This window comes from Melospiza georgiana, chromosome 5, assembly GCF_028018845.1.
Source record: "Melospiza georgiana isolate bMelGeo1 chromosome 5, bMelGeo1.pri, whole genome shotgun sequence".
Taxonomy (NCBI): domain Eukaryota; kingdom Metazoa; phylum Chordata; class Aves; order Passeriformes; family Passerellidae; genus Melospiza; species Melospiza georgiana.
The window spans coordinates 54130751-54150401 of NC_080434.1; the positions used below are offsets into that span (position 1 = coordinate 54130751).

General features: G+C 43.6%; 1 protein-coding gene across 1 annotated transcript; it reads right to left on the reverse strand.

The window, feature by feature from the left end:
- Nucleotides 1-443: 443 nt before the first annotated feature.
- RNF4 (ring finger protein 4) lies at nt 444-8744 on the reverse strand. The gene is made up of 7 exons (XM_058024830.1): nt 8659-8744; nt 8076-8196; nt 7235-7314; nt 5963-5972; nt 4684-4849; nt 3522-3570; nt 444-3192 (listed from the first exon to the last, which is right to left on the reverse strand). The coding sequence occupies exons 1-7, from the start codon at nt 8665-8667 to the stop codon at nt 3043-3045; spliced, it is 585 nt and encodes a 194-aa protein (XP_057880813.1). The 5' UTR covers nt 8668-8744; the 3' UTR covers nt 444-3042.
- Between the last annotated feature and the right edge of the window lie 10907 nt (nt 8745-19651).

Consider the following 19651-nt stretch of genomic DNA (forward strand, 5'->3'; position numbering starts at 1 on the left):
AGCCAAGACCTTTAGGAAACAGCATCTCTAGTTTCTTTGGAGAAAAAAAAATCAAGTGAGCTTTATTGGGACTTTGAAACTACCCTGTAGTTCAAAGAGAACTGTAGTTCAGTTTTCTCCTCAGCATTCTCTCCAGTGGCTGCTTCACACCCAGACAGCAATGGGAGCCCCAGGGAGGTGGCCCAGCACCCTCCCAGCCTCCTCACTGCTCTCTCTGGCCCTGGCTGTCAGGCTCCCCCCACCCACAAAGCCACCTCTGCATTGCCCCATTGTCCCCATCCTGAGCAGGACATCAGCCTCTTGTCCCCACATCCCCCCTGCCCCAGATGGTGCCTTTCTCCTTTGCCCTGCACAACCCACACTGGCCCCTGCATCTGAAAGGCTTTGGCCTTCAGGATTATTTCCCCCCAAATCAATGACTCCAGTACAATGAAAAAAAGCACTTGTGATTTATCAATCCAATCATTTTATTTTCACCTGTTAAGAGAACCCTCTGCCTACCAGCAGAGTTCAACATAGATGGGCAGACAGACTTGAATACAATTAAATACAGGAAAAATTGAACTATATACAACAAGACAGACATCTACTTAACATAAAGATTTTTTTCATTTTCTATGAGTTCTTGCCAATGTGAAATATTGCTGGAACTGAAATACATCAGACCTTTTTTTCCTTTGAAGAAAAAAGCATGTAATGAATTTCCATTTTTTTCCCATGTACTGAGACATAATATCCTTTTTGAGATGCACAAAAGTTGTGGCACTTCACAGGGTACACAAAAGCTAAAAACTCTTTGTTATAGTTTATGATATCTAAATTTTGATTAGATCTATTTATTGAGACAGTAATTCTAAAGTGGTATTTACATGGAGGAAGTTGTGCAAAATCATTTACGCCATGGCTAGTAGACTGTGAAAGATGCATGGTTAAGTGACTTGACTCACCCTCATCCTCAGTAGTAATCCCTTAAATCCTCTTCTGATCCTTCCTTTCACACAGCAGCCACCCCAGGAAAACCAGCCATAATTTATTCTTTCTTTGTTAAGCGACTGGGACAAAGTAGCTTCTGTGACCCTTGTGGGTCTCTACAGTTTTAATGCTGGTCTGCTTCTCCTGACACAATTAATACTTTAAGCATCAACTCTGCTTTTTGGGACCCAACTGCAGCCATCACTGTCACTGCAGTATCCTGAGACAGCTGTAGTCCTTGCTTGTTTATCTTACCCATGGGAGCACACAGCAACCACCTGTGTGTAACTTTGTAGGAGTCACCCTACTGCCACAACACAGAAACTGCATATTCCTGCTAACAGCACTGAACCAAAGCCACTCCAAACCAGGGGGTGAAGGTGCTGCATTTCTTCAGACAGCCTTTATGTAACAAAACTCTCTATTTCTATATCCAGAAACATCCTAATTAAAAAAAAAAAAAAAAAAAAGTCAACTTTACTTTGAGCTTCAAGGCAGCTTGAGACAGCTAATTTAGAAGAGCTGCTTTAATTAAAGGTTTCCTACAGATAAGGACAGGTTAGCAATGACACCTGTGATACCAGCATTAACTAAACACACCCTTCAGTTGTGCTGCACCAGGGCACAGAATGGTTCTTAGAATGGTTTCTATAAGCAACCAACTCCAGAGAAGTGGCCAGGTTTAATTCTGGAGGTTCTCATGGATGCACCTACCACATCTGTGGATCATAAACCCCTAATTTTAATCATCTTGTCCACATCAATCTGTTTGTATCAGCTCACCCTGGACTCCAGATCAGCTCGGACATTTTAGCTGCAAGTTTAAAACAGACATTTAGAACTCAGTCCTGGGGAAAAAGTGACTGGATAAGAGTGCATAAACTGGTGTATTCCTGCCTTCTCAACTAGAGGAATTGTCTTTCCTAGTAGATATATCTGACTTCTTTTCCAAAACTGCATTTTAAAAAAACTGGACAACCCTCAGGGCAAAGGGAGAATTAACTTTTCTCTAACTGGCTGTCAACATTGTTACCAAACACTTTTTAAAGCCTCCACTCAAAAATGGCAGTACAGTAATTTAACTTTCAATGCTATTCACCAGGCTACAACCAGTCAGGTGTCAGTGCAACAACCAGTGAGAACAGCAAAGAGAACACACTGAACTTAAAGCATTACATTGGGAACAGCTGACACAGTAAGAAGACCTGTAGATATTTTGGTATTCAGCATACAGATGAATTTGCTTCTTTGCTTTCATCACTAGGAAGCCTAGAGAAGACTGTATTATTGATAATTATTAGGACAGTGTTACAGCACAAGTAAACCCAAGAGACCATCTCATCGTGTGAGAAAATAAATTCAGTGTTGGGATTAAAATACAGGAATTCTTGGCAGCTGAAACAATCAAAGAATTATTTTCACATTGTACATGCTGCAATGTGTCTATGTATCTGGGATCTCATGGAGTTCATAAAAACATTTGCATGTTCATGTCTGCTGCTCAAAACACTTGACTGCTGATTAACAACAGGTCACTTTATTGCATAACTCTTGTCAATTTAAGACTGATTTATGAAAAAACCACCCTTCAGGACAGTACTCACTCTACTAGGGCAAAGATGATATGCAAGAAAGCAAGAGTCATGAGCTTCTTACAGGATGAAAAAAAGCATAATGCAATGGTGAATTGCTAATCTGTGTTCTGAAAGGAAATTATTCCATACCTGTATGTGAAGGTAGGAATAATTAATAGAGTAAGAAAAAACAAAATATTCGCACTCCCTTATTTAAGCATTAAAAAAAGTAGAAGGAAATGGATTAACTGCTTCCTTCCTGGTCTAGGTTGCTGATCTAGTTTAGACAGTCACTGATGTAGCATGATAGCCAGGAACGTAACAAGAAGCAACTTGGACCATAAAAAAGCTGTCTAGATATGTTCAAGTTGGTCTCCAAAAAAACCAGTTTTATTTGGATTTGTGCACAACCTGCTGCTCTTTAAATCTTCAGAGCACTGAAAATATAACATTTCCCCCAAAATCCAGTTGAGTCTGTCCTGAGAAATAAAAGTACTCATATATAAATGGGATGATACTGTCTGTGAGTGAGTTTCTTCCTGCAAGTTGGGCAAGAGTTGGCATTCCTAAGGGAATCACGGAGGCACTGACTGCAGAAGACATGGCCACATTTTGTTGACACAATCAGTCGTCCACTTTGCACAATCTGGAAAAAAAGAAACCACAACAGGCATTAGAAGAATTCAACTTTGCTGGTCTACTGCCATCACACAAACACGACTTAGAATATCTGGAATTGTCCTTTATTCTTAGAATAATAAGGAACTTGAAGATCTTTCAGTGCCATCCCGCCAAGCGTTCCTCCCTCTACCCCCACTAACAAGTAGTGACTTAGACTGGTAAGTTATTATGAGCTTCAAGGCAAGCTGTGCTTCAAGCCAGCTCTCTGTAACATCCCACAGCAGCCAAAAGAGCCCCCTCTGCCCCTCTCTCCCTCACACAGCATGTAAAGGATGACAGCATGTGGGTCCTTACCTCTGAGTAGACATCCATGCAAATTGGACAGCTAACAGTACCAGACGGCCTTGTGTACAGAGAACAGAAGAAGAAAAAACATGCAGCCATTAATTTCACTGCACATCAAGGGTTACCCACACAAAATGTCACCTCACCATCTGAGTGCACCATGGTCCATTTCTTTTCAAGACTCCTGTGTACCTTTAACTCCTCAGTTTGTGGCATGCAATAACAAGACTGGGTCTCTCTGTCCTGAAGGAAAGGTTTTCCCCAGGGGGAAGATGCTATAAGTCACCCTCGTCCAGCACAAAAACTCACAGGAGTCTCTGTTCAGCACTAATCTCCAACAGGCCATCAGTGACAGCTCTGTAACAAAAGCACCGAGCTCTGCCTTGGAAATGAGTCATTCTAGAAAGGGAAGAGGCTGTCAGAAGTTCCAAAATCCCCTGCTCTAATTTAGCAACAGCCCAGTAACATAGGCACTTCAAGAACTCCTCCTTATAAAATGTAGGTCAGGAACACAGTGACACAAGGAAATACTCAAATTTCCAGTTCCAAGGTGGAAAGACCGACTCAGTGTCTGTTACTGAGCTGTGGTTACAGATGAGCCTCTGCTGCCTTCAGCCTCCAGGAGAGCAGTACTGCACACACAGCAACAGACACAGCCTGGCTGCCTAGGGAACATGGCCCAGCCCAAGGGCTGAATAATAGCAGCTAGCAGAAACAAAAAGAGCTTCCTGACACTTTTCTTTACAAACTAATCTCAAGTTTAAACCTTCAGAACTCTCTACCTAAACATTTGGCTTTCTTATGTCACTGCCCATGCTGAATCACAGCTTGTAATTCAGGCATAGAAAGCGTGAGATGGTCTTTATCCCATTATCTTCAATCCAAGCAGGAAGCACTACTAACATCTACCCCAGCAGACCTTGCCATACCCCACATTCATCTTTTTAAGGCTGAATACAAAGCTGTAGATCTGTTTTGGGCTGGCTTTTCATCCTAAAGTGAAAATGGTATCATTTGACTATCGTACAACATGGGATGACATACTCATTAAAAGAGGGAACTGAGAAAGCGAAGGCTTCAAAGGAAGTCAGGTGATGACAAATACAACTCAGTCCTGTCTGCCTCAAAAGAAGCAAAACTCCATGTTTGGCAGATCATGAGGTGTACGTACTTTGAACTTGCAGTTTCCTCTTCCAGGGGTCCCAGTTCTCGAGCTGCTTTATCAGCCACATACACGTCGTTATCTCTGGTTTCATCTTCATCATCACTGCTCAGCACACAGCTGTCTGCCTGTCTCTGGCTTCTTAGCCTCAGATTTCTCCTCTGTCGTTGGTTCTCTGTAATTTAGTTTTGTTAAGTTAGCTATACTATTATCTCTCTCCCTGAGACTATCCCTGAAATGCAAGATTAGACCATATTCAGCTGCATTAAAAGCAATCTTAAACTAGTTTCTAAATATTAAGGCTGAACATGTCGAGACATTGTGAATATTCTACTACATACTGACACAAATAATTTGATCTCTTCACCCTATAAACAGCTAAAACTTAATCTTGAAGATCCTCAGTGTCACACATTCCAGGAAATTACACTACCTGTGAATTAATCTCCCCTATAAAGGGAAGACACTTCTCCCAATTCTTACTGACAGAAACTGCTACAATCCTACGTTGAGGAACTGCAACAACTGCTGTGATCTGGAAGAGAGAGGACTGAACACAAGTTTATCTCTGTAACTCCAGTATCCATGTAGAAATAATCAAGCTACTAAACAATAAGACAACACAAAAAGTCACAAAATTAAAACCACTTCCTGCCTAAGTGCTCAGTTACAACTTTTACTGCAGGCGTTTTTCACTTACTCTTGCTTCATTCAGAGCACAGGACAGATTACATTCTAGATAAGCAGCTGACAACACACTAATGCATCTCCAATAATGTAGTTAGACTACATCTGAAAGATGTAAAAGATGAACTTCTTTAGACCTGTAACTATTTTAACATCTAAAGTAGAAAAAAAAGTTAATATTTCTCACTGCAAAATTTGAGGCATACTATGAGCACAAATCACCTTCTCTAGTTCCTTTACTGGAATACAGGTTAAACAAATCTGACTTTTTTTTTTCATTCACAACCAATATGCTAGTGCTAATTAAACTTATTGTCAACTTGGGGCTTAAAGAAATTCTGTCTTTAGAAAATAAGAAAAAGTATTTAGAGCAGCTTTTGATATATTTTATTTCAGATACTTTCTACAAGCTCTGATACTGACTATCAAGCAGAGACTGGATTCATTCTCTAAGGCACTGGCCAGATGTTCTAGCAATGTTCTTGGCTGGCCTTTTGCAGTTTCAATAAATGCTGCTCAAATTAATTGAAAAAGGCAAACAAAAAATAATAATCATTACATTTAGGAGAATTCCATTATCAATTTTAAAATGTCAACTCACCTTCAACAATCTTGCATCAATACACATGGGAGAGGAGAGAAAAGAAAATACAATTAGACTTGGTTGTGCACCCCTGGTCTTACATACAAAGACCAGCTAGGCACAGCAGTTCCAACAAAACAAGCCAAGAATGATAGGCTATTACTCTTATTTTGATTAGGACTATTAAAAGCAGTATATTAAATGCTTCACTGTAAACAACTATGTGGATGCTGATGGTTCTGCTCCCACTGCTCCAATGGGGTAGCAACAGAAGCAACTTAGGAACCACCTGAATGCACTCCTTCCTGCTCCCCCCTTTCAGTTCCATGGTTTAGAGTTTCAGGTGATTCTTTCCCTCTTTCTCCTCAAACAGGCCAGTTCAGCACTGGTGTCCATAAACATGCCATATTACGGCAGCTGCTGAAGACAATAAACCCATCCCCCAGCCTGCTCTTGGTGGAACTGGAGCAGGCTAAGTGCAAATTCTGTTGTTAAGTTTGAGGCCCTTCCTTTGCAATGGCTCAGGAATAACCCCAGCAAGAAACACTCCCTATGCTATTCCTGTTGCTTGCTTCTGCTCGGCACAGCAGCAGTGGCATCCTAAAACTGAGGAGATAAACAACACTGCCAGCTGGATCAAAGACTATTCTAGCTTTCAAAAGAGCAGAAAAAAAATTAAGGTGTTTTAAAGACTTCTGGGGGTGTTAACCTGAACTTATTTTACTTACTCTTCTTTCCCTTGGCTTTTTCTTCAAATCATTGGCCTAGGGGGGTATTATAAAAAATTCTTCACCAAGAGTTGTCAAGCACTGCAAGGGGCTGCCCAGGGCAGCCCAGTGGCATTGGCTTGAAATCACCCCTGGAGGTATTTCCAACACAGACAGATGTGGTGCTTACAGATAAGGCCCAGTTGTGGACCTGGTGGTGCTGGGTGAATGGTTGGACTTGATGATGTTAGAGGTCCCTTCCAACCCAAACTACTCTATGATTCTACCTTTGATATATCTAGAAAAAATTCAACTATCAACTGCATCTCTATGTTACATTATTTATGACTGATCTATATAAACTCCAGGCTCTGGAGCAAAAAGTTAGTTTATACTACCCTATCACTAACTGCAAGTACACCTCCAGAGTAGCTTCTTTATTCTCTGTAACACAGGACCTTCAGGCCCTGAAAAGCCAAATCTGAATTTAAAACTTACCCTTTAAAGTCAGATTCTATCAGGCAACACATGAGAAAACTAATTTGACTACAATATTTAGGTAAGTGTGCTATTCACTACTTACCACAATGGAATCATTGTGAGTTAGATCAACGACTACAGGATCAGAAGATTCACATGTGAGATCTACTACTTCTTCACCAGCTGAAAAACAAAGTTAGAATCAAGGTCAAAGACTGCAGAGGAGGAAAATTGCCTGCCACTATGTAACAGCCTAAGATTCAACCATCTCCTGTCCATCTTCTCTTCAGGAATGAGTCCAACATTTCACTCAAGCTTTGCCCTCAGCAACTCCCAGACAGCTTTACCAGCCCTGTCTTCAGCAAGCTGAAATGCAAAAGAGCAGCTAAGCTCCTCACACAGTTCTGTCAGATGACAACAGCAACAGACAACTCATCTGACAGGAGAATGCTTATCACACAGAAATGTAACATGAATCATACAGGATATAACAGCACTGTGCTGTGCACATTCCCTTGAGGGATTTGGCACAATTAATAATAAAAAGTTTTCCTTATCTTCTTCAAACTTGGGAGTTTCAAAATTTAGCTTGCCACTCTGTGTAGTGGAAGCTGCTGAAACACCCATCTTATCTGAATAGACATGCAGATGTTTGAGCAGCTCTTGAGGACTTTTCCTGTGCAACTCATCTATCACTAGTGACAAATGCATTGTAGCTCAGTAACAAACCAAACCAGTTTTCAGTAGGCTTGTTATTTAGCCATGCCATGCCATGCCTTTCAGTAGGCTTGTTATTTAGCCATGTGTGCCACTAGGCACTTCCTAAAATCAGGTTTCCCTTCTTCTCCACTAAACAGCCTAGAAACTGGCAAAAATACATGTTCAGCTGTACCCAAACCCTGCAGAAGCACTTTCTGTTCTTATCACTTCAAAAAAAAGCTTACCACTTTCTTCAAGTTCTATTGGCTCTGCTTCTGAAGCCATTTCAGCAGTGGAAGCCATGAGCCTGCTTCTTTTCCGAGCTTGCCTAGAATTACCTGTTCCTCCACGGCGCTTCCGTTGAGTCTAAGAGAGAACAAAGACTTAGCATTTTCTGTGCAAGCAGTATTAACACAGCCCTCAATTTTGCAACACCAATGAAAGCACATAAAGGTACAGAAAACACTCCTGGAATGGCTGTAATAGTCATCAATAGGTGGTATGGCTTATTCTTACCTGAATCGATTCCAGCAAGGATAAAAATATCAGCCCAGATCCAGATCTCTTACCAGCTGCCTCACCAAGAAAAAGCCTATCATGAAGGTTTGCAAATGAGAAACTAGTTCACAGTTTATTGGGTTTTGCTGACATTGTGAGCATTTCTGTACTACTGCTAGCACCTAGAGTGATTAAAAATCTGAATGTACACAAAGATTCAATATACTTGTGTTCCCGTGTATTAGCTAGAAACTCTTAAAATAGTTTGCAGAAATACAATGGAAAACACGTTTCAAGAATCAGGTTTGGACTGAGTAGCAAAGTACTTACTGTGCTCATAGTGCTTCTTGATCTGAAACCACTGAAGAAGAGGTACAGACACCAAAAAAGTAATGGCAAGGAAGCTATAGCTATAATTTCCTTAGATTCCTTCAGGTAGCTCACTGATAAAAACTCCAGGTTTCTGAAGATTAGAGGATGATGCTCTTCCAAACCTATCAAAGAGAAGAGAGAAGGTTACCTGTCTGCAATGCTTGTACTCTCCAATCCCCCCTGCTCCCAGATTCCCATTGCTGAGTCACCAGTTTCTGCCCAAAGCCAGAGGGGAGGGAAGTCCCCAAGTTCAGCATGTGAGCCTCAGACACCTGCAGCTGGGCCTGAAGCCTCAGTCATTCTCACCCGTGAACTAAACACCTGGAAAAGTGAGTTTGACAGCAAACTAGAAGAATATTAACAAATCCCAACGACATTGAACTGAAATGCAACTGACTGATACTCAAGGCAATGTCTGTGGGCAGGAATCAGTGGGAATTTTGTCATAAACAGCCATCTTCAGAGAATCTAAACTCCAGATGAACTGCTTTCTTCTCCAACCCATCTCCAGATTCCAACAGCTGGGACCCAAACAGCTTGAGAGGAATTTAAAGCAAGTGAAGCAGACAAATTTCAGTTTCAAAATCTTTGCTGACATGCAGGACAATCTGAGCTCCCTGTAGCTGCTGTGTTACCTGCACATGTGCACACCCAGTTCCCTGCCAAGGGAGAGAGCTCAAAAGCATAAAGGCAGCTCTGAGGGACTGACAGTTAGTGAAGGTCCCATCCTGGAACCTGCCTGTGCTACAGTTACCACCTGGCCAACACACAGTGGGGGCTGGGTGTGGTGGAGGGACCAGAACAGCTGTGTCTTGAGGTGACTGCACACTCTGCTACCCCTGCTGTCTGCTCTGTGCTCAGATATAGAGCACAGTCCTGCAGCTTCAAGTTAGAGCTGAGGGGGGGAGGGAAGTACTGGAATTATTGTGGTGTCTGTATTCAAAAACAGAGATAAGCGTCTGGGGGTCTCTTCCAGCTTTCTTTCTCTAGAGAGAGAGAGAGACAGACAGACAGACTTGTTCCTTGGGGTTTTTTTAGCTAGCCTCTTTTTCATGAGCTGAGGCAGTAGGCTTTTTCCTGGGACTGTGGCTTCTTCTTCTGGAACTGTTCAGTTTTTCTCCAGCCCGAAGCACTAGGACATCACCCAGGGGCCGCCACTGCTGAGCCACACCTACAGAAAGGACCCTGAATCTGCCATCTCTGCAGAGCAGTGACAGGTTTCATTATTGAACATTATCCACTCCTTTTTTCAAGCCTGTGAGCAATCCGACTGTTAAATAAACAGGGGTTTTTGCACTTTGGAGAAAGGAATTCCTTTGGAACCTGCGGGAACCTGTGGGGGAGGGGTTGCTCAAACCAGCCTTCTGTCAGAGCAGACAGCCTTCCAGGACATTTCCTCCTCAATTTGTCCAGAACTGGGACACTATTTTAAACAAGAACTGCTGAACTGTCTCCAGAGCTGACTGATTTTTGCCACAAAGAGCAGCACACACTCTGCAGCCTACTCCCAGATAGGGAAACATGAACACACAGTGGGATGGAACAGCACTGCTAGTCAATCCTAGCCTTCAATTAAAGACTGATCTTTTTCTGCTTTAACTCACTCCATTTCTTAAATCACTTTCTTAAGAGACCTGTTAACACCAACTGTGACATTATTAAAAAAAAATTATTATTAAAGCTTGAGAAAAATGCTTACACTCAATTTGATGCTTATTATGAAGCCTAAAGATGTATTTATGTATAGTTGTGAGCAACACAATACACCACTCATCAATTTTCTCACATTTTTTCATTTTAAAACCAGCACAAAAGGCAAAATGAAAGTCAATAGACTTAATGCTTAGTGAATCCATGGGCATAATAGATCTCATTTTTTGAACTATTATGTGTAACACCCTCTCCCATTTTTTAATAGAAATCTAAACTGACATGTTCAGCTTTCCTGGTAGATAAGAACCAGTCTCATGTTGTCACCTGGGATGTTGAACACTCAGGCTACCAGAGAAGGCAGACTGGCTTCAGTCTCTTGCTGCCCCAACGCAGGACTCACCCATGCAATCATTTCCATAACATTTTGTGTCCAGGTAATGAGAATTCTCTTTTAACACTTCATCCCACTGTTCTTAAGGTCTAGATTTCATTTCACTTGTTCAGAAAGAAAGCTTCTCTGGGAGCCTTATCAACATTCTTGGGAAGATACTATTTTACTCACTTTACTGAGTTCCTGGGATAGGAGACAAGAACTCTTAAAACCAGACCATGACTAATGCTGCAATCATATAAAAACCCAACCAAAGAAAAACCAGAAAAACAGCGAGACTGTTCTGTGAGCACATTTGCTAGGTGCTGTACAAGCTCCTACTTCAATACGACCATTATTCATGGATTTGGAGGTTTTAGGAGACCAGGGGAAGAGAGAGGGGAAGGAGGAGACACAGCACAAGGGATAAGGGATGGAACCATCCCTAAACCTCACATATCTGCTCTTTCAAAATAATTGCTTCAAGACAAGCTACTATCTTCATTGACCAGCTACAAATGAAATTAAAAATTACTTAGGTAAACCAGTTTTCTGCACACAGCAAGAGGATGAACAAGAGTGAGCAACACATGAGGTATATTGACAAGTTAAGCCATCAGATAATTTGTAAGTTTTACTTCATTAAGAAAGCCAAGACATGGTTTCCTCACTTCTCCTCAGATCTTGAATTGGAAAAAACACCTGGACATTAAAAGCTGGGAAATGTTAGTTGGTGCACACACCTGAGAAATATAAAGAAATGAACTTTATATAAGCTTATTTTAAATTACAAGTTGTCAGAACTGCTTTTAAATAGACTCTTTCAGAACAACAACATTGACATATCTGCAGTGCTGAAAGGCAGCAAAAAATAAACCTATTGTATTCATCAGGCAGCACGGGTCTGAATGTCAAATTCCCACAAGGTTTCACAAGGCCTGGTGCTTTTCAGACTCAATACTGAGTACAGCCCAGTGCAATGGTTTGTTAACCAAGTATATTTAGAAAGGTTAAAAATATTGCAGGGAACACCTGTGATGACTCCAAACAGAAGCTTGCACAGATTCTCTTTGGCTGTGAGTGGCTTAAATGCCAAAGAAGAACTGTAACAGAAGAAAAAATGAAGCCAACCAACTGAAATTATAAAGTTATAGTGAAACCTGAAGTAACACACAATAGAAGACCTGTTAAGACCATCCCATCCACTTTAAATACTCACACTCATTCTTTATCAAGACACAAAACCCCAGATTATTTACAGGATTACTGTAATGTTTGTGAACATAGGATTGCTGTGAAATGTCTGAGAGGATCTCGTGTCAACCCTCACTTGCAGGGGAGGACAGAATCACCTTTTGACAAAAGTGACAGAGCACACTGCTGCTATTTAAATGGTTTAATTTCAGAATCTTAGAACACTGACCACTGGGTTTCTTTATGATTAATGCAGAGAGTACCTATAAGGCACAGATGTCCCAGCTGCCAATGGCTCAATACCTCTTCAGAAGCTGCTGCTGAAGAATTAAGCTGAGAATAGACAGCCACAGGGAAGCTCATCACTGTAAAACTACCTCAAATCATCACAGGTAGGTTCATCAATATCAACATGGCTCATGTCAGGAGAGTGCTGTTTACTAAGAAAATCCAACTGCTACAACTTATTAACACTATGGAAGGAGTCCTACGATCCAGTAACATTTTTGTTTTTTAAGAACAAACCTTTTCTGGGGGCTATAGATTTCCACATGTTATTGGCTTACTTGGGAAACCTCAATGAGCATCAAGTGCCCAAACATTCTGAGAACAAAGCAGAGTTCACTTCCTTAAATACACCACAGATAAAGTTTAGTAACACATTGCATATTGAGAGATACACTCATCTGGAAGAATTCCTCAACAATCTTCAAAAGTGCAGGACCACTTAACTTAATAACATAGTTTGTGACACAGGCCTGGACAGCCCCAGTTCATGATAAAGCCTCTAACACTCTTCTTCCAGCAGTCACTATGAAACCCCTCAGCACCAAGGAGTTGTTAATACAAAGAATTACTGCCTCAATCCACAGACTTCACTTCCCACTTCAGCTGCAGTTATCTGTGAGACTTCTAGCAAGATGCATGCAGACATCATTTTGAAATTCTAGAATAATGACTTTTTAAGAAGTAAAAAGACTTTTCTTTGTGTAAAAACCTAGCAGATCAGCTTATCAAGCCAATAAATACTTTTAACTTATACAGAATTTCTATTGCTTCACTGCAGGACGGTACAGCACCAGAAAAGGCCCCTGCCCTTCCTGTCATCTGCAGAGTTCTGCACATGCAGTTATTGTTCCTAAACAGTGTCGATCTCAGAACAAGGAACATTTCAAAGACTACAAGTACCAATTTTTCTCTGTACTTGAGAGAAAAGGTCAAGCTATTTAAATCAAGAACCTTCACACCAGGAGTGGTAACTACTGCTATTCATCATTTAAGTATCTTGTTTTTTCCTCTAAAAAAAAAGTCAACATTTTCACCGAGCTCAAGCTGAGTTAATCAAACACGTTTGAATTACCGCTGAAAAACAATTGATTCTTTAAAATACTGAAAACTTTTCTTGCACCACTCTCAAAACGAAATCTTGGTCTCCCACGTGAATGGAGGCAAACTGTCTGAACCAAGAGATAGACATTTTCCCTGTCTCACTAACACAGACAAGACTTAAATTCATATTTATCCTAAACATGACAAATTCACTGAAGTACTTACTTAAAGAAACCAATAATGTCAATCCAAACATTGGGAATGAGCAAGGCACAGCTGACACCACCATTAAATGTTGAATTTGTCAAAACGGACTATCCAAATGATGCCTTACATTTTAATTTTGTATTTTTCAGATCCTGTACCGGATTAGTGTTTAACTCTGAACTTTCATATAGAACGTTAGAAAGAAAGCTCCCATCACAGTTTGGTCAGACAAAATAATCCTTCCAGGACTGAAAACCGAGGTCATCATCACAGCCTCAGGCCCAAAAAGTATTAACAAAAGTAAACTGGGGGAATGTCACTTCCTTACCTGAAGCTGGAATTGGACAATTAACCCCAGATATGCATTTAGACCAAACGTGTATCTGCCCGAAAAACTCTTGCCCATCTTGCTTGCAGCCTCTGTGAGGCTCTTGCACTGCCCAAGGTGTATCTGTTAAAAGCCTTCAATAAATACCCACTTTATCTCTGTCTAGCCTCTGTTCCAGGCAGCCAGTCCAAGGCATCACCGTGCCTTTAAAGCTTCTCACTTCTACCCCAGATGTCGTTTTGTACCCCTAACAACAGGAAACATTGTATCAAAGATGTATCTGCCTAACAGCATTTTTGTCTTCAGCAGACACACATACCAGGCGCAAAGCGCTGGTCTCAGTTTTTTTTTTTACCACGGAGAACGCTAACTTTTCACTCTTTTACACCTTCCTATCGTGTACTTCCAGTACTTTTAAAGATGCTTTCATTTTCTTAAACTTTAGTGAAAGTTTACCCAAATTAGGTAAAACGTTCTCATACTAAGAGACGTTGGTGAGAGGCACCATAAAAAGAGTAAAGATGAGAGATAATAGGGTATAAACAGAAATACACCAGTCTGCTTGCTTTAAGCAGGCAGTTACACCTACAGACAAATATGACATGTTCATGAATAACCTAAAAAACCCAAACCAGTTCCAAAAACAACCAAGAAATCCCTCAAACCCACCCACAGAACAAAACAACACACTGAACCTTTTCATCGGCCGTATGTCCTATCCCAGACACAGCAAAGAGAAATGGATACAGGCCAGAAGTAAAGCTCACTGCTCTTACTTGCACAAGTTTCTCCGAGAGACGCCACAACTCGCTTTCAATAATCCCATAAACAGAATACAGCAAAAAAAACCCAAAAACAACAAAACATTAAAAATTAAAAATAAAATAGTTGAGTCTTTCCACATCCTGTAATGAAGCGCAGGTGCGGGCTGAGGTAGGCGAGGAACATTACCCCCACTCCTGCTGTCACACAAAATGGGAGGGCAGAGCGACAACTTCACGCAGCTCCATCCACCGAGCCCCGGCCGTTCCCCCGGACAAGAGCAGACTCTTCCGGGGAGGCGGGGCAGGACAGCGAGCCCGGCCGTGCCCGCACCCACCGCTCCGGGCAGGGAGAAGCGGCGGCGGAGCCGGCCCCGGAGCACCCGGCCGGGCCGGGCCGGGCCGGGCCGGGCCGGGCAGGGCGGACCCGCCACGCGGCTCCCGGCGGGGCCTGCGAGGGAACCCCTCGGCCAGGGCCGCACCCGGGGAAGGGGCTCGGGCACCGTCCTCAGGCCGGAGCGGGGGCGGCGCCGGCCCAGCCCCGCGCACCGGGAGGAACGGCCGCATCTCCTTGGCTCCCCCCACTGCGACCGGGAACGGCCGCTTCCCTTTCCGCTTCCCCCTCCCTTCCCGTCCCCTCCCTCACCTGCCGCCCCGGACCGTCGGGCAAGCGGGAGGGACGGACCCAGCAGCGCCGCTCCCCCCACGGCCGAGCCCCCGGCCCGCCGCGCTCACCTCAGAGGCAGCCGGCAGCGGCCCACGGCAGCGCCCGCCCTGGCTCGCTTACCATTGGCTGAGCTGCGGCCCTGCGCTCGCGGAGTGGCCGACGCGCACGTCAATCACACAGCGGTTGGACGGGCGGCCCCACCTCCTCTGCTCTCGGCTGCCGCGGGGCGTGCTGGGAGCTGTAGTTCCGCGCGGGCGTGGGGCCTAGGCGGGGTTGTAGAGGCCCACTGAGTTCACTCCCCACCCCTTGGGAAAGGTCTCCTGGTCCTCGGGTTCGTTCGGGCCTGACAGACCCTGAAAGGGCGGCCGAAGCCGGACCGTGCTTTTGCTGTGTTCTCCTGAGCTGTTGTACCTGGAGGTGGAGTGTGTGTGAGTTTAGGGGTGGGGTTCCCTACCCCCCTCCACCCCCCCTTCAATCTCCCGTCCCGCCCCTCGTGTTCTGGAAACGTTCCCCAGAATCTCAGAACTATGGAATCAGTTAGGTCGGGAAAGACCTTTGAGATCATCAGATCCCACTGATGAGTGAACACCACCATGTCAACCCCAGTGTTACAAACTGCTCCTACAGAAAGAGCCCTCGATGGAGCTATGGTGGTTACTGCCCCTTGTCCCAAGCCAAGCCAATGCAGTTCCTTCAGAAACATTGTGCAGCTTTTATACCGAGGGTGAGAACCAACTCCAGGCACACCACCAGGGGTTCCTCAGGACCCTCTGAGGCCCACTGGGCAAACCCAGGCAACTTCATATCTAACACTTCTCTGATTAATATGTACCCCACAATATAGGGAAGATATTAAACTAATAGAGGGCATCAAAAGGAGGGTGACAAAGATGGTGAAGTGCCCTGAGGAAAAGGAGCAGCTGAGGGCACTTGGTCTGTTCAGCCTGGAGAAGAGGAGCCTGAGAAGACAGACAACTCCTTGCAGTTACAAATTCCTCATGAGGGGAAGAAGAGGGACAGGGACTGATCTCTGCTTTGTGGTGAGTGACAAGCCCCAAGGGAATGGCCTGAAGTTGTGTCAGGGGAGGTTTAGGTTGAATATTACAAAAAGGTTTTTCACCCAGGGGATGGCTGGGCAGTGGAACAGGCTTCCAGGGAAGTGGTCCCAGCACCAGCCTGACAGAGTTCAAAGAGTGCCTGGACCATGCTTTCAGGACAATCACATGGTGTGATTCCTGGGGAAGGTGCTGTGCAGGGCCAGGAAGTGAGCTCAATGATCCTTGTGGGTCCCTTCCAACTCAGCACATTCTGTGATACTGTGATCTCTGGCTAATAAACCCATATATCACCTTCAGCCAGGCATGCACATTAGGCCAAGATACCCCCTGTGCATCTGGTGTCGTACTAAAGTAATGCCTACTTCTTAGCACTGTATTGGTGTTAAGGAGTTTTATTCTCCATTTTCGCTGACAAGACCATGCCCATGTCCAGTCTTTCCTTAAACACCCCCAGGGATGGTGACTCCACCACCTCCCTGGAAAGTCCATTCCAATATCAAATCACACTTTCTGTGAAGAAATTATTTTTCTCACTGTATTTCCAAAAGACTGAGCAAAATTCTTCAGAGCCATCTGTGTGGGAGACAGTTACCTCTTACCCATGGAATAATTACTCCAGATCCAATGTCTAACTCATAAACACTTGCAGAGGTGTTTCAAGGCCCTCACCTCACTATCAAAAAGGGTTTTCTCCAACAGTTGTACCTTACCTTTACCAATAAGAAGCTGTCCTTCTCTGGGTTTACTGTCCTGTTCCTGGCAATTTGGCTGTTTATAGATGAACTGGTAGCTTCCCCTAGTGACTTGTCTTCCCTTCTCCTCCTCTGGGCAAGGAGTGCTGGAGATTTGTAGTGGGTATTTTTTTCCCTGTCATCCCAACATAACCATCTCTGTGTCTTTAATTTCATTTAAATAATGAAACACCTATGTTCTCTAGGGCAGTTTGGATTGCCTGGCATGGCAGTCACTGAGTGTGAGCTTTCCCTTGTTCCTGAGGCTGATGTGGAGGAGGGAGCCAAATGCCACCAGCAGTGACCGTGGTACCTGAGTGGGGAGCACCCGTGTCCAGTGCCTGTCACATGGCAAAGGCCTTGGTTTTCCTCAGCTAATCTGGGCTTTGTTACATCTCCTTCACCTCCTTAGTGGCATGTGAAGGCTTCTGTGGTGTCCTGGTTTAGGGCAAATTTGGGAAAAAACCTCCAAAAGGGGGACCCTCCAGAAAGCAAACCCACATGGCCCCTCTCCCCAACCGGTTCAGGAAAGATTCCTCAGAGAGAAGTGGAAAGAACCTGTTTGTTCAACAGGCACAGCACCCCCCAGCACACAAAATGAACAATACTGGATGACACCACTCTTTCACTGCTCTGAAAAAGATGTCAGATTCACAAAGTCTCTCCTGGGAGTGGTCGCTCTGCTCTCAGTCCCTCCGGCGCTGGGGCAGCTGCTGCAGCCACAGGGTGCAAACTCTCTCAGTGTTCCCAGGTCCCAGTCCCGAGCAGGCTCGAGTGGTTCCAAAAAAGGGAAAGGAAAAACAGTCCAGGGAAAAATTCAGACTGCTTAGCTAAACTGACTAATGAGCAGAAGCAAAAAACAAGAGCAGAGCAGAAGCAGGAGCAAAAGCAAAGCAAAAAGCCAAGCAGAAAGCACAAGCAGCACCATGTACTGTCCTGTCTGTGTCTGCCGGCCATGGGGGAGCGGCTGAGAACAAAACAGAACTTTCACTCTTCAGAGCCACCCTTGAAGGCACAGAACATGATATCCAGCATAAACAGAACACATGCGTGGGGATACAAGCACCATAACGTCACCCTAGGACATGTGGTCTGGCTGCTTGTGCTGAAATGAGAGATCTCTGAATGTGCAGCTTCCAGCACTAGAAATGTTTCCTTATGAGTCTGTCACTATGATCAGACAGGTGCAACCTCTGATTTTGTTACTCTGTTTTGATGGATTATTTCAGAGTCAGCCTTGTTCACTCAGGCTCCTCTTCGTGGCTGCAAATGGTGTAACAAATGTGTAAATGAGTGAATCATGAATTATTCATCCACCTGCATTCCTGTGAAGCAAGTGTGGAGGCGTTTCTCCCTCGGTTCTCTGTGTGTGGCTGCAGCAGGTGGTGCACGGTCCCTGCCACAGGCAGCAAGTCTCAGTGAGCTGGGTGCCTTCACAGCTCACCTGGCTCCAGGGCCACTGCAGCTGCTTTTATAACACAAGGCTAACAAGTCCCACCAGACCTCTGATTGCTCTGCATTGCTCACCTCAGGTTTCCATGTACCACACAGGAATACTAGGAAATGTGCTCTGGGAGCCAGGACAGAGTGGTTCTGGAGAGGATTGTTGTGTTCAGCATCAAGTTATACACATTTGTCAGGAGCAGGGTAGTATTTTTTATGTTATTCTGTGTATTCTGTTGCAAGGCCTGCCATCACTGAAAAATCAATAAGCTATATTGATACAAAAATACCAATATAGGAATATATTGGTATTTTCTTCAAAACACATTCTTTTACATTCCTCAAAATGTTGATTCTGAAGATGACTTTATGCATCAGATCCCAAGGCAGTAATAGGCCTACTTGTTATCTCTGAAGGCAAAAATTCCACAGCTGGATTATTGAGATTCTTCTATTCCTCAGTACTTTCATTTGAGAGCAAAGAAAATATGGAGAAGGAAATATTTCTGAACCAGCTTGATTGCAATTCAATAAGAATTTTGAAAACTTGGTCCAAAATCACAGCGGAAGAAACCTGCAGTGTGATGGGGATTTGAAATTTCCACTATCTCAATATCTGCTTAATGATCCTTTTTTTTTCTTTTAAAAATTCTTATGAAAAGTTTGAGAACTGTTCAGCCATGCAATATACTAGAGCATGAGTGTCAGCTGTTAATTGCTGGCTTCCGGAAAATCAAGGTGTTAAGAGTCACCAGTTAGCTTTGTTGCTCCGGAATGCACTGCAAAAGAATGCTGAACAAAGGAAGACAAACTCCCTGCCACTGAGAGTTTATAATTTAAAGATATACAATACTGTACTAGACATGGCATCACAGTTCCCTTTTCTATGTAGTTCTACTTCTATGATTCCATCTTTCACTGTCCTGTGTTCCTTAACTCTTGCTCTGGAGCATGAGCCCTATCTGCATTGCCTTTGTGGACTACTAGAGCATTTCCTTGGAGTGAAAAATACAGCACATTTTATCAGCTTGTGGGCTGTGGAAGTGATCTTCACAGCTAGATGGCAATAAAAGAATTCCATTAGACCTCCTTCAATAAAAAGTGAGAAATGCAATGTTGTGAGAGCCTTTGAAGCAGCTGCCTTACTCTAATGTCAATGACACTCTCCTTCAATTTAAATATTTGCAATAGCCATAATTAAAAACTTAGT